The sequence below is a fragment of the Pongo abelii genome, chromosome 14 (assembly GCF_028885655.2).
Source record: "Pongo abelii isolate AG06213 chromosome 14, NHGRI_mPonAbe1-v2.0_pri, whole genome shotgun sequence".
Taxonomy (NCBI): domain Eukaryota; kingdom Metazoa; phylum Chordata; class Mammalia; order Primates; family Hominidae; genus Pongo; species Pongo abelii.
The window spans coordinates 56,100,483-56,116,703 of NC_071999.2; the positions used below are offsets into that span (position 1 = coordinate 56,100,483).

General features: G+C 44.1%; 1 protein-coding gene across 1 annotated transcript in view; it reads right to left on the reverse strand.

Moving 5' to 3' along the window:
• C14H13orf42 (chromosome 14 C13orf42 homolog) overlaps nt 1–16,125 on the reverse strand; it is a 41,797-nt gene extending 25,672 nt beyond the window's left edge. Inside the window, exons 1-2 of the mRNA XM_024231066.3 lie at nt 16,060–16,125; nt 3,284–5,735 (exon numbers count right to left, since the gene is read on the reverse strand). Coding sequence (XP_024086834.2) covers nt 3,284–3,697 — 414 coding nt within the window. The 5' untranslated portion in view covers nt 3,698–5,735; nt 16,060–16,125. The remainder of the gene's footprint in view (nt 1–3,283; nt 5,736–16,059) is intronic.
• Between the last annotated feature and the right edge of the window lie 96 nt (nt 16,126–16,221).

Here is a 16,221-nt window from a genome sequence, read left to right on the forward strand (position 1 = left end):
AGACAAGGGAACTTAGGTCCTGTGGCCAGGCCAGGGGCTTGCATCTGGATGGAGGGAGGGCAGCAGAGAGGGCCTGCCATGGTGCCCTGGAGTCACAGAGAGCACTGCTCCCTCCCTATATGGAGGCCGGCTCTCCCCTCTGTATGGCACAAAAGACATCAGACTTTTAAAGGCTATAAAGCATCTACAAATGATTGATAGTATTCACTCTTATGCTCTGGAGATAGAAAAATGAGAAAGATACTGTTTCAGCTTCAAGCTCACCAAGTTCACTGCAGTCCACCAGGGGAGACACACATTTTAACAAACCACAGTAGGATGTGATGAAAGCTAAAATAGAGGTGTGTTCAGACCAATGCCGGAGAAGAGAAGAGAAGAGGCTAATTCTATACAGGGGTATATTCATCTCCTAGGGCCACTGTAACAAAGCACCACAAACTGGGTAGCTTCTGTAGCTTAGAGCTATAGATCTCACAGTTCTGGAGGCCAGAAGGTGTCCGCAGGGTCATGCTCCTTCTGAAGGTGCTGGTGAAGGGTCTGTTCCAGGCCTTTCTCCTGGCTTCTGGTAGGTCCTTAGTTTTTGTCCGTGGCATTCTCCCTGCATCTCTGTGTCCTCACATGGCCATCTTCTTATGAAAACACCAGTCCTATGGGATTAGGGGCCCACCCTACTCCAGCATGACCTCATCTTAACTAATTACATCTGCAATCACCTAGTTTCTAACTGAGGTCACTATCTGTGGTACTGGGGGTTAGGACTTCCACATATACATTTTGAGGGGATACAGTTCAACTCATAGTAGGTAGTCAGGGGAAAGAATGGTGTTTTCACTAAGCCTGGAATGTCAGCAGGGCTTTCTCCCAAAGCATGGGGTAATGGCATTCCAGGGCGAAGGAGTCCTTCTGGTCCCCTGTCCCGGCAATGCACAGAGACCCAGGCAGCCATGGGCCACCTCACCAGCCATGAAGCCTGAACCCATCATTTCACAGGCAGGCCCAGCATACAGCTGTTTCTGTCAGAGCCACGGGGAAAGACAGCAGCTGAAAAGACTGCTAAGAGCCTCCTGTACCCAACATTTCAGAGTCAGTGAACGCTGGATTAAGTACCTGGTATGTGCTGGGAACAATTAGTGCAGGAGCCTACTCCTCACATTATCATTTCCATTATTATCTGACAGAAAAACAGATCCAGAGAGGTGAACTTCCCTTAACAAAGGCACACAGCTGGTAAAAAGCAGAACTAAAATTCAAATCTTGTTCTGATTGACTTGTGTCCTTTCAAAACTTTCCTGACTGCACTGTGGTGAGAGGCATCTCCAAAGGAGATCCCTACATTATATCAGGCCCATGTGCCTCTGCACAGCCGTTCAAAGGGCTAGAACTGGTCATTCTTGCTTCTACTCTCTCCCTCTATCTTCAGACAGCTCAACAAGGAAGGGAGGTAGGTCCTATAAGAGAGAGCTCCATTTGCAGAGAAATGTAGTAACTAGAGGAAATCTAGCCAGTGCCTACTACCCCAGAATATCCAAGCTGGAAAGGAGTCCAGAAACCACTGCAACTCCCTCTGTCATCAGAGGTGGTTGGCCCACAGATCTATAGCTGGCTGGCCACAGAGTCAGCACCAGGACCCGCGACTAGGACCCTTTTGTATGGGCCCCCAACACTGACATACTTTTAGAGTTAAAATGATTATTTAAACTGCTCCCACCTGGTATAACATGCAGACAGTTGAAACCAATTGGGTTAGGCCAAGCCCTAGAGATTTGATAGTGGGCCAATCAGTCATTCAACATTAATGGAGTTTGCACGGCCTACAGGACACTCTGGGGAGAAAGCAAGGAAGCGGGAGACAGGCCTGCTTCAAACATCTCATCCGGTCATCAAGAAAATGATTGATGGAAGTATACAACAAAACATCCTCAACCTACACGCATTAGAAATAAATAAAAGCAGGCTGAGTTTGGCGACTCACACCTGTAAACCCAGCACTTTGGGAGACCAAGGCGGGAGGACTGCTTGAGGTCAGGAGTTCGAGACCAGCCTGAGCAACAAAGCAAGACTCCCGTCTCTACAAAAAAAAAAAAAATTTAAATTAGCCAGGTGTGGTGGCAGGTGCCTGTAGTCCCAGCTACTTGGAAAGCTGAGGTGGGAGGATCACTTGAGTCCAGGAGGCTGAGGTTGCAGTGAGCTATGATCGTGCCACTGCACTCCAGCCTGAGCAACAGGGGAGACTCTGTCTTTAAATAAATACAAGTCTGAGGAAATAAAAGAAAGATCTACTGAATGAATTCCGGGCTCATAATTAAAATTAGGTGACCTAGCACCCAGAGGCGGGTCACCAAGCCTCAGTTTGCCCTTCTGTGATACTGAAGGAGTTCCTCCCCACCTACTGTACTGGCTTTATTGGGATGCTCAAGAAAAGATGATATATACAAAACACTGTGATAAGCATAAACAAGGAGATAAACGCAAATTATTTATTTCACTCATTTCATGCTTGTGACTGTCTGGAGACCTCCAGTGCCCAAAGCCATCCGGGAATCTCCCAAGAGACACAGACTCTCTCCGTGGCTATGCCTGAGCCACCACATGCCTGGTCTGAGGTACAGATGGAGGAATTTTCCAGCTGTTTGGCTTGCGTGGGGCTAAGCACCTCAATATCTGAAAACATCTAGTCATATGATGATTTCACTTTTCACCAGGATTTTTAGATGTGAAAACAATAATTTTTTAAAAACCAGCAATTTGTTGAAAAATGATTTGCTGTCATCCAAATGCCACACAAGCATTACCTCACCTATAACACTGGGCAGTAAATGACAGATGTGCAATGCAAATACGGTGCCGCCTGACACCAAAATCCATGTCTTCCCCACCGAGCTGCTCTGTGGACACCATTACCTGCTCCTTTTTGCTCCCTGGGTATTAAAAATAAACATGGATCAAGAAACTACCAATCAGGCACTATGCTTATTACCTGGGTGACAAAATAATCTGTACACCAAACCCTTGTGACACACAATTTACCTGTATAACAAACCTGCATGTGTACCCCTGAACCTAAAATAAAGTTAATAATAAATAAATGAGTAATAAACATGGGCTTAGCCACCCTTCCCCAGGCTGGGGAGATGGCCGCATAAAGCATCTGAGGACTATTGCGCCATGGCTCAGAATGTGTCAGATTAATTAAGCCACGCAGAGGTGGGAAGCAACTTTCAAAGAGTTGTCCAAGGCCCTCAGAAAAACCCTCATCTAAATTGTACTGCTCAGCAGCACTTACCTTTATTTCTTTGGGAGTAGACCGGACAGGAGTCTTTTTCCCTCCCTTGGAAGATTTGGAGGAGGTTGAGGAAATCCCCTGGGTGCGGTGGGGCTTCAGATCACTGAAGCTGCTGAGATATTTTTTGCGCAAGGCCAGAAGCTCCTGCAGGTACTGCAGGCAGTCCTGGGTGCGCGAATACATCCACGCCCGGTCCTCCTCCTGCCGCAGGTAGTACAGGCTGGTGTCCACGCTACTGGTGCTTTTGTACTTCTTTAAGGACTCGCTGAATTTCTCCCCGTGGTCCCCGACCACATACATGGAGCTGCTTCGAATCACCTTCACCGCAGGGCTGGCTCCTTCGTAGAAGGGGCTCTCAGCCGCCGTCTTTCTCTGTGGGCTGGAGTTAAAGATGGAGTGGATCTTTCTGAACATAGTGCTCGATTTCTTTCTGTGGGTACCTTCCAGCTGCCTGTGCTGCCGCCACTTAATCTAGATGCAGGGAGAGGAGCCGACATCCAGGCCTCGCACCATCTGCCTTCCAGGAGGCCTCTGATCTCTGGGATCCCAGGGAGCACTGGCTTGATCAGGTGGATGACCTGCACATCTCCCATGGGGGATGTTTACATCCTATAACCAAGAGGCCATAAACAACCCGAAGATAGAAGGTAGTGCACTGTGAGCTCAAAAACGAGTGCCCTGGCTGGCTTTATCAAGCATTTGGTGCAAATACCTTCTGTGCTCTCCAGTGGAAGGCCCCAGCTGGATGGAGAAAGTGGCACAGAGCTTTGCCTGCTCAGTTATTTTCTTTCCTTTTCACTTTCCATCGCTGGCCATGGTCTCACTCAGTTTAAGTTGATCTTGGTGTGGATTTTTACATTTCCACCTGGGCTGAGCTGGCTCCGGTTCTGAATTCTCTGAATCCAAAATGAAATTCCACTTAGCAGGGACAGCCCTTACCCAAAAATCATGTGTTGCTCAGGGTAAAATCTAGTCCCCCGAGATGGGCCAGGGTGGACACACCAGGGCGTTGACAGGAGCTCGCAGATCCCCCCGATAAGCCGGGCTCTGAGCAGGCATCTGAGCGTCCTGGAAGAGCCTCGCCCTGCGGTAATGGGACCTCACAGCCGTTACCGGATAGCAGCCCATTGTGGAGGCAGGAGGGGGATTCAGATATCCAGACCACGACTTTTTGCACAAAAGCGTCAGTGAGCTGAAGGGTGGCCACATTTGTGGGGCAGACACTTTCTTTAGCCTGAGCACATTTTTAACTTAGACTAGTTAACATCAGATATAAACTGTTTTTTCAAGAGGATTGTAGGAATCTATTAGAATTCCAGAGATGTTCTCCGTAGCATTTTTCTCAGGCAGATGCTAAACATTGTTATTTTGTTCATTCTTCTATGCAGTCTATTTCTCTCCTAGACTATAGTCAGAGAGTACAAGCCTGCACCAGTCTCTAGGTCAGGCATTTTCTTAAGCTATGAGCCAAGAGAAAGTATAAGTCCCCAGAAATTGTATGTAAAGCATTACTAAATGAATGTATTAGCATGGTTTATTTTTGCTGTATGCTCTGTGTGGTGTGTGTGTGTGTGTGCGTGTGTGTGTGTGTGTGTGTTTTAAGAGAAAGAAAAGATTCATGGTTTCATCAGATATTCAGAGGTCTGTGACGCAAATAAAAACATGTTTAAATTTTTGTATCCTGCATCAGAACAATAACCATACTTTTCTTTGTATGACTGTAAAATATCATTATAAATGTTTTCCTGTTGAGGGCATCCTCTGCCTGTGGCATTCTTCTAAGCACTGGAGTGGCACAGCCCCTCACATGTGGAGCATTTCAGCTTCACAGTTGTAGCATGCTTTAGGGATGATAAAGCTTCTCCACACATATTAACTTATTTAATATTTGTAGCTTCCTTGGAAGAGAAGCATTATTTCTATTATCATCTTTAGTGGTCATCAATTCACAGATGAAGAAGGAGCGCCCTGGAGAGGTTATGAGACTTGTCTGTGGTCTCAATCAGGCAAGTGCAGAACCAGTCCTCAGACTCAACTGTCCAGCTTCCAGCCCATTATGCTGGTCCCAATGCCCCCTCACTGCAATGAACTCATAAAGTCACTGAGTTCCCAGGTATCCAGGGGAAGTCTCTCTCCAAACCACTTCTCTACCTTGACTCATGCATAATATCAAAGCACCCGGGATGGGTAAGTGCTGACTGAACTTCTTCTAAGAGGTATCCACAAGCTATGACTACACAGCCTTTCTCAGTAGCTTGTGCCAGTGGGTTTACAATTACACTTATTCTACATGGATTTAGATAGTTTAAATCAATAAAAATGAAGTCTACCTCCATATCCAGAATGCCACAAGTGACCTAACCTCTTGATCACAAAGGGAATAAAACTGTCTTCCTCTACATTCTCCTTTCTTCACTCCTACCTCGTGCTGGATTCTTCCCAAGGGTCAGACCTAGAAAGAAAATTGAGATAAAATTCTACTGACATCAACCTGCAGGACATTTCGTGAACACGAAATGGACAGGACATTAAGCAGCAGCCATGACCCAGCAGCTGACTGCTGTCAGTCACCTCCGACGCCAGTCCTGTCCTGAAGCCGCCTCCCTCCTGGAGCTCCTACTGAGTTGGGTGAGGGGAAAGAATGCTTTCTCCCTACAAAATACTCGTCACCTCTGCTGGTGGAGGAAATTCATCCAGAATAGTGACTGCCTTTAACGTATCTTACTTAGATTTTCTCACAGCCCCAGCTATAAGAAATGGGTGTGAAATCACCTTGTGGTTTTCCAAAGTGTATTGTGTGTGTGTGTGTGTGTGTGTGTGTGTACGTGTGTGTGTGTTTCAAGTAGAGACAGGGTCTTGCTATGTTGCCCAGGCTGGTCTCGAACTCCTGGCCTCAGCAATCCTCCTGCCTCGGCCTCCAAAAGTGCCTGGATTACAGGAGTGAGCAACCATACCTAGCCACAAAGTGTATCACAAGGAAACTACAAATGCCCATCAAACCCCAAATCAGGCCCCCCAGGCTTGACTCTTCTTACACATTGTGGAATGTGGACAAACATCTAAGCAGGGAGAGAGAAAAGCCTGCATCCTCTCCCCCAGCCTAGCCCCTCCGCATCAGCCCCAGTGCCTATGTGCTTCTCACTGGGCTCAGACCAGATTTCCTCTTCCTGGTGGTGTCAGAGCCTTGAGGCTTGGCCAGAGAATCTGCATAAAGTGACTTGTGTAACAAAACTTGCTTTATTCCAGAATTTCTCAAATGTAAAGGGCAGAACCCCAGAGTGATGGCTGAGCAGTCCAGAGGATTTGCCATGTAGCAGTGCTGGGCTGGGGCAGCTACAGGCAGCAGGTGTAGAAGAGCTGACTGAGCCTCTGCCTGCTCCTAGATGAGCCTGGTCTTGTGGTGTTGCTCATGACTGGAAGGGCAGGCCAGGGTAGCAGGAGAGAATGAGAGTATGGGCCTTACTCAGAGTTTGAATCACAGCTCAACTACCTACCAGCTTAAGAAAGTTATTTAAACCTCTGAACTCTGGATCTCTCACTTCCAAAACTAGATACCACCTATTTCATAGGGCTGGTGTAATGATTAAATGAGATACTATATCCTTTGACCTACATCTTCTCATTCCTCCCTGCACCCCCACCCTGCCTCTGGTAAATACCATTTTACTCTCTATCTCTGTGTATTTGACTTTTTTTTAAGATTCCACATATAGTGAGATCGTACAGAATTTTTATTTCTGGGTCTGGTTTACTTCACTTATCATAATGTCCTCGAGGTTCACCCATGTTGTGGTGAGTGGCAAAATCTTCTTTTTTAAAGCTAAATAATATTCTACTAGAGATAGGTGATAGATAGATAGATAGATAGATAGATAGATAGATAGACAATAGATAGATGATAGATGGATAGAATAGATGGATGAATAGATAGATAGATGATAGATGGATAGAATAGATGGATGGATAGATAGATAGATAGATAGATAATAGATAGATGATAGATGGATAGAATAGATGGATGGATAGATAGATAGATAGATGATAGATGGATAGAATAGATGGATGGATAGATAGATAGATAGATAGATAGATAGATAGATAGATAGATAGATAGATACACAGCTTCTTTATCCATTCATCCATCAGTGAACACTTTGGTTGTTTCCATATCTCAGCTATTGTGAGTAATGCTGCAATGTGCAGATATGTAGGTTGAACAAGTCTAGGACTCTAACGTACAGCATGAGGAGTACATCAAATAATAATGTGTTGTATTTGAGATTTCTGCCAAAATAGGTTTTAGGTGTTCTTGTAAAAAAAGGAGGGAGATGGATAACCATGTGGGATGATAGATATGTTAATTTGCTTCACTGTAGTAACCACATCACTTTGTATATCAAAAGATCATGTCATATACCTTAAATACATACAATTAAAAAACAACAAAAATAAATGAGATAATACAGAGCACTTAATATGCATATTTGTTCAATCATAGTAATTATTACTTATAGGAATATAAAAATCTGATTACTACTACTTCTACTTCACAGTTCCCAGCATATAGTTGCCAAGCTATTATTCCAGGCAAATATTTGGAATCCAATTATAATTCAAGGGGCCTTTCATCCCGCAATATCTGTAGAGATCACAGGCTCAAATGGACCATCCTTAATAATAATCAGCTAGAAACTGCTAGTTTCACCCACTATCCTGAAGAGTGCTAAGTTTCCCTAAGATGTTCATTGGTTCCCCCTATCGTGACTAGCACACCTGCTTACGGGGCATTTGACCAGGCATCCTGTCCCTTTCAGGCATGGATTCAGGTGAGCACCCCATCATTTTCCTCCCTAGAGTTGGGGACGTTGTCTCATATCATGGTGTAACCGGGGATAGTCTGTGGCACACACCTCTCAAGGTCATGGCTCCTTTAATCCCACCAGCCTGCAACTGTACTTCATCTAGAGTCCCGAGTCAAAGAAAACAATCAGCACCTTGGTCCCTAATTGCACATCTAGAAATCCCCTTGACCACTCCCCTGACAGGAAGGTGACTCTGAGTCAGTCCTTCCCAGAGGCAGGGAGGTGGGGGTGGTGGGGAACGAAGGAAGAGCGCAGAAGAAGGGGACGCTGAGAAAAGGAAGAGATCAAATAAATGTGTTGAATATTGAATGAAGGGTAAGATTACAAAGTTCGACAACGTGTATCCCATGTCACGAAGTCCAAGTCCATTTGCACAGTGTATTGGAACATTTAGCTTTCTGGTTGCACTATGAATTCTGAGGAAAGAATTTTCCCTGGAGACCAGCTTCCCTGGCTCAGACAGCAAGGCCCTGTGCTTTAGATCTTTGACAGATGAAGCACAGTTCCCTGGGGAAAGAGCAGCTCCAAATCTCCCTGGGCTCGGGCCTCCACGTATGAAGACCAAAAACAGAATAACACATCTCTACACCATCCCTTCTTACTTTAACATGCTTGGAAACCTCTAAAAAAAAAAAAAAAAAGTCCCTGTAAGCAAACATTAGATCCTCTGAGGTTTACAAGACTGAAAATGTTCTGGTGCTTGAGTATACAAAGGGCTGGTGGCAGGACTATATCCTCCTTTACAAGGCATGGCCCTAATTTGGGAGCATCGTGTACATTGCTGCCCATCAGGCAGAATGGGCACATCTGACAGTGGGAGGTAGGGTAACCTGGCTAAGCCAAGCTTGGAGATGAGTAGTGAGAGGCTGGATTGGAGAAAGTTGGAAGGGAAGGCTCATCACTTGAGGTCAGGAGTTCAAGACCAGCCTGGCCAACATGGTGAAACCCTGTCTCTACTAAAAATACAAAAATTAGCCAGGCGTGGTGACACGTGCCTGTAATCCCAGCTACTCAAGAGGCTGAGGCAGGAGAATCTCTTGAACCTGGGAGGCAGAGGTTGCAGTGAGCTGAGATCACGCCACTGCACTCCAGTCTGAGCAACTGAGCGGGTCTCCATCTCAATAAACAAATAAATGCCCATCATAATAAACCCTGCCCTCTTCTGCCCCCTGGTGGTTGGGTTTTAAGGCTTCTCCAGCCACACAAGCTGTAGTGGTTGGTAGCTGAGCCCAGGGTTGAAAGCAGGATAGAGTTGCCCTCCTGCACTCAGAAGGGCGCGGAGCTGTCCTGAGGAACACTGCGAAGGATTCACCAAGCAGATCAGAGCCCAGAGACCTAGAACAGTGCCGTGGGAAGTGTGGAATGATTCCAAACTGCACACCTCACTGGCGACCAAAGACATTTAAATTAAAATAAAACCACATTCAATACTTGTTAGACCAGACTTTGAGAAAAATGATACCCGGGGTTGCAAGGGTGGGGAAAGTTTCAGGGAAAAGTTACTCTAATATGCTATTAATGACAGCATCTATTGGAATAACTTTTGTATGGGGTATTTTGGAAATACATATCAAAATCCTTAAAATGGTGCATTCACTTTGATTTGGCTATTCCACTTCTAGTACTCTAGCCTGAAAAAAAAATTTTTTTTTTTTTGAGACTGAGTCTCACTCTGCTGCCCAGGCTGGAGTGCAGTGGCACGGTCTCAGCTCACTGCAACCTCCACCTCCCGGGTTCAAGCGATTCTCCTGCCTCAGGCTCCCGAGTAGCTGGGATTACAGGCAAGTGCCACCATGCCTGGCTAATTTTTTTGTATTTTTAGTAGAGATGGGGTTTCACCATGTTGGCCAGGCTGGTCTCAAACTCCTGACCTTGTGATCCACCCGCCTCAGCCTCCCAAAGTGCTGGAATTACAGGCATGAGCCACTGCATCTGGCCTCATAAATTTTCTACAGCTGAGAATTAGTAAATAAATTACACTCGTATAATGGAGTGTAATTTAGTAACAGCAGTTACTAAAAATGATGTATTAGAGTAATAATTAATAATGTAAAAAGATATTCACAATGTAATAAGTGGAAAAAGTCCAATGTAAAACAGTAATACAATACATTCCCTTTTATGTGTCTGTATAATAAATATTTCATGTATTGTTTTTAAGTACACAAATGTGTTGTTTTGAAGTCATGTAGAAAAAGAATATTTAAATACACAAATATTTTTAGTATATTAAGAGAAAAAGGAAGGTTGAAAATATATAAATAGTAAATACGGTATAATGTAAATGCTGAAAATATATATTTACATATATAAAGAATATATATCAGAAATATATATGACCAGAATATATGATTAGAAAAGAAAGCATTGGGCTGGGCACAGTGGCTCACGCCTGTAATCCCAGCATTTTGGGAGGCCGAGGCAGGTGGATCACTTGAGGTCAGGAGTTTGAAACCACCCTGGCCAACATGGTGAAACCCTGTCTCTACCAAAAATACAAAAACTAGCCAGGTATCATGGTGCACGCCTGTAATCCCAGCTACTCAGGAGGCTGAAGCAAGAGAATTGCTTGAACTCAGGAGGCGGAGGTTGCAGTGAACCAAGATTGCGCCACTGCACTCCAGCCTGGGCGACAGAGCAAGAACTGTTCCAAAACGAAAAAAAGAAAAAAAGGAAAAGAAAGAAAAAGAAAAGAAAGCATTTATAAGTTTAAAAAAATTTTTTAAATTGTCATCTTGTTATAAAGTGCTAGCTCAGCTGTTTTGTGCTTGAATTCCTGCCCACTACAAGTAGATTTGACTGATACACCAAGCTAGAGCCTTATCAATTCCCCTGAAAAAACCTGTGACCAGTCTTAAAATTGGATGGTAAATCCTTAGGGCCTTGTGGATCTCTATTCTGATTATTTCTTTTCTTCAGTTCTGTTCTTGTTTCTGATTATCATGTCAGAAACAATTTTTAAAACACCCACTGTTATTCTATCCTCACCAATCTTGTGGTGAACACTTCACCGTCATCTAAAGTCAAACCAAGAGGCGGGGGCAGTGCATGCTGAAAACAATGGGGGAGAAAGGAGATGTTCTGATAGCATTAGAAAGATGGATTGATACTTGTGGTCTGTTTTGCCCACTGCTGTATCTCCCTAGCTAATCTGTTTTCTTTGATCTTCTCCAGAGAGCAAGCTAAGCCAAAGCCACAGGTGGTGAATGACTAACCAATGTACAAGGCAATCTGGAAAAAGTTCCTCCCCTCCCCCAGGGACCCTAGCACTGCTCGTGGTTCTCACTCTTGTTACAGGTCAGTCAGGATGGGCTACTTTTGCTGTGACAACAAATAACTCCAAACTCTTATTGGTTTGTTACGCAGATTTCTTTCTCAATCATATTGCATATCTATTGCAGGTCAGCTGGGGGCTCTGCTTAGCCTCTTGAGACTAAGGCTGACCCAAGCTTCATCTCAACAGATTGATCATGGCAGGTGGAAGACAGCATGGTGAATCATGGATCATTCCTAAACCTTCCAAATGCAAATTACACACATCACTTCTGCTCACACTTTCTGGACCAAAGCAAGTCATATGGTCTCTTCAAATTTCAAAGCAGGTGGGGAAGTACAATCTTAGCATGTGCCTGGAGGAGAGCCAGAATATTTGTGAACAGCCCTAAAAATGCCTGTGCATCATCACGGTTTGTGTATTCAAACCATTTCTTGCTTTTAGTTCAGTGTCAGCTCACACGGGGCAGGAATAAATTCTTATACATAGTTAAATCTGCCTCTATCACCTAACCCAATTCCTGACACACCACAAGTCCTTACTATTTATTGAGTGCATGGATGAATAATTTGTTCCACATAATGGAAACCACCTTTGCAAAATTATAACTGAGAAAATTATGACAGTGAAAGATATCAGACTTAACTGACCCCATCTTGCTTCTAACCTCTAAACAGTCCTTGTTCATTCCTGGGCGTAGTCTGAACTAGCCTTGGGAAGGAATTTAGTTTATAGTTGAAAGCTAAACTGTCCCTGTAAAACAAATGAAAAGCTACCAGCCACCAAGTTAGAATAAGAGGGGCTGGAATTCTAAATATTACCAGCCATTATTCCGGAGGTTATAAGATTTGCAACTTCCCCACTTACTCTTGAAGGTAACATCACTATTGTGAACCTAGGATCCACCTTTTGAGATGTCTTTTCCAGTTTTTGCATTTCTAACAACTGAATAACCCCACCTGAACCTGCCAACCAGTTCTGTGGCCCCACCCAGGAACTGACTCAGCATAAGAGAACAGCTTCAACTCCCTACAATTTCATCCCCGGGCCAACCAATCAGCACTCCAGATTCACTGGCCGACCCACCAAATTATCCTTAAAAACCCTGATCCCCAAGTTTCCAGGGAGACTGATTTGAGTAATAATAAAACTCAGGTCTCCTGCACAGCCAGCTCTGTGTGAATTACTATTTCTCTATTGCAATTCCCCTGTCTTGATAAATCGGCTCTGACTAGGCTGCGGACAAGGTGAATCCATTGGGCGGTTACATAATGAGGAGGTAAATGTGGGAATTTAGGTGCTTTCAGGTTGTGCTACGTTGTTAGTTGTCAGCTTTGCATCACTTTCATCTGCTTCTCACTGAATCTTCCTTTCCTGGAATCTCCTGCCTTTTACAGGTTGAGTTCAATTTTCCAATGAGAGAAACTTGCCTAAGCTTTGGAAGAGAGTGAAGAGAGGCAATTCTCCTCAGGTCATGGGGGCCACAGCAGACTCAAGGTTCACAGTGGCTTCTAGGCTTCTTGTCCAGCACCAGGTTTGGTAGGAGGTTTTCCAGAGTTTCTTGAAAATTTTCGCAGTAGTTTCCTGGCAAATGTTAGAGAACCACCCACTTAGGTATTCAGTCTGAGCTTCCAGCTGCTTCCATGACCTTTCAGGTGGTTTCGCTCCCCCAGCTCTTGTTCCTTCATACAAACCCTAATTCTTAAATTAAACCTCATTGTCCCCATAACACACAGAGTGGCATTAATGCAGGGTCTTCCTTTATTTTTTCTGAGGGTTAAACGACTTTTTTTTTCCTTTTGGTCACACTCCAAAGAAACTTGTTACATTTACTCTGTAGGCAAGCCCTCTATGTAAGGTTTACTAGTGTTTTTCTTCTCAAGTCTTAGCTGGAAAAAGGGCCTAAAGATCGTTTCAGAGCTCTAAAGGTACAGTACCTGCTAGCAGCCTGCCTTGCCTCTCCATTCATTAACAGCCTCTCTGCTGGGCAAAGGTGCCAGTCTTATTTGTGACAAGTAAATTAGGAACAGGTATAGCTAGAGGTCGTAAATCTTTCAAGGTTTGCAGGAAGATTGGCAAACCTGTCTATCCTGACCTATAATTGCATTATCTTCCCACTAAATTCTCAGCTCCCTGGTTTGCCCCTTTCAGCAAAGCATGTTATTTTCTTCTTCTTGGAAGGAACTTGAGTGAAACTGCTACTTCGCATCAAATATTGATGCCTGGTTCAGTTGAGGTTTTTAGGGCATAGATTGTACTTGTCGAGAATGTATATTTTATCCCTACACTTTTAAACTCCCTTTGAGTGGAAAATGGCTGGCCCTTTCAATGCTGTAACTCAAAAAGCTGATGGAGAGAAGCCGCACACCTCTCTAACCGTGCTGGGTGGATTAATCAATTGTTGCAAGTGAATATTTAAAAAATTCAAGACTCAGCAGGATTCTCAGTGCTTGTGAAGAATCACTCAGGTCACTGTGGATGCCAGCACCAAGCTCCACCCGCCAGTGTCTATGAATCAACATCTACAGCACCTAGGCTTATCCTTTTAATCAATCAGCAAATATTTGCTGGGAGCTACTCTGTGCTCATCACTGCCCTGGGCTCTGTGAGGGTTTTCCTTGGACTGTTCCTTCTCTGTCTCCTTCACAGTTTTCTCTTCATCTATCAGGTCATTAAATAAATGCTGTGACGACAGCTAACTGACCTCTTAATATGGTGACTGTTTTTCATTTGCCTGACCATGCAAATCTCCTCAATTCCACCAGGGGGCAGCACGTCCGCAGGATCAGCCCTGGTCCTGCTCCGTGTGAATAGCAAAGCAAGGACAATCCACGCCATTACAATAACAAGTGCACTAAGATGGAGAGGAAGCCTGTCAGAATTAGCGAATGCATGCAAATTTCATGTGCCTGTGTGCCTACGTGTGTGGCCGGGTGGATGTATATTCACATCTTAAAAGTTGTGGCAAAGGCATTGCCACTATTTTGTTCAATATGCATTGAGCACCTACCATATGCCAAAACTGGTGCCACTTGCCTTAGTTTTTGTCTTTAATATGAAATAATTTATAATTAGCATTTTATATGAAGAGCAGTGCCAATGAAATGCATTGAGATGTATTTGTTTTGACATTGAAGTAAAATAAGCATTTCCCTCTAATCTGTTGACTGCCATTTAATTGGCTTATAAAGCACCTATTCTATTAAGAATAACATTTAAAATTAATTACATTCAGGCAAAACTCCATCTTTAATGAGCTGGGGATGAGATAGAGATGCGAGAGGGCATATTAAAATTATTTCCTTGAAGTTAAAACACTCCAGAATTTACCTACAAATTTAAAAAGCATTACCTTCGGCTCCATTTGTTAAATGGTCCACATGCACCCAGGGTTCTGTGATGCTTTATTTGCAAACAGTGATGTATTTACAAATGGAAGCTGCCAGACAAAAAGGAAGCCCCTCACCAGGTCCAAAATAACTTCTGAAAGGGCTGCCAGCGTTGTCCTGGGCTGGGAAGTGGCTACCCAAGGGCTGAGGGCCAGGGACGATGGGAGTGAATTACCAAGGGGGGTTCCTGCCCAAGACTGGGGGAGATGGTTGCCAGTTCTTTTTGATGGACCAAGGCCAATGCCACACCTGATTATTTCTGACAAATGAAGAATTCAATAGTGGTCAAGGGCCAGGTGTCTGAGGAATTTTAAAAGATGAGAGAAGGGCCTGGTGCAGTGGCTCACACCTATAATCCCAGCACTCTGGGATGCCAAGGCAGGTGGATTCTTTGAGCCAAGGAGTTCAAGACTAGCCTGTGTAACATGATGAAACCCTTCTCTACAGAAAAGAAATACAAAAAGAGCTGGGTGTGGTGACAGGCGCCTATAGTCCCAGCTACTCAGGAAGCTCAGGCAGGAGGATCACTTGAACCAGGGAGGACAAGGCTACAGCGAGCTGTGATCGCACCACTGTACTCCAGCCTGGACCACAGAGCAAGACTGTGTCTTAAAAAAATAAAAATAAAAAAATACGAGACAAGGGGGAAGAAATGGAAAGGGCCACAGAGAAGTAGCCATGTCTTGAAGGAATAACAACCAAGAAGGAATAACAATCAGCCTCAGTCTAGGCAATTTACTGACTCACTCAATCCTGATGATAGTAACAAGGAGGTAGACATTAGTATGACCATCCCTATTTTTCAGAAGAGAAGTGGATTCACAGAAAGATTGTGTAACTCGTCCATAGCCACACAGCTAGTAGGGAAGCTGGATTTGAGTTCAGGCAGGCAGCTCAGGGTCTCTTATTATCCTCTCTACTACCCTGCTTCTCTGTGTGTGAACCACAAGGAAAACTGGCTTATTAGTCAGTGGAACCTGACTCTGAAAACTTTATGAAAATAATTATGAGGCAAACACTACAAAGTGTTACCTTCCATGAAATCTAGGTGGTGGGGGTCTTGGGTGTCCAATATACTACTTCCTCAAATTTTGAAATATATTAATAGTTTAAACAATTTATATGCCTGTAAGACAATGTGGTATAAAATTTACATTTTTAAAAAACTATACGTATTGAAAACATTACACTAAGTGAGATAAGCCAGGCACAAAAGAACAAATGCTGTATTATTCCACTCATTCTAGGTACCTGTCAGAGGTGTATGAACCAGAGCAACTCCATCTTGAATAGGGGCTAGGTAAAATGAGGCTGAGACCTAATGGGCTGCATTCCCAGACAGTTAGTCATTCTAAGTCACAGGATGAGATAGGAGGTTGGCACAAGATACAGGTCATAAAGACCTTGCTGATA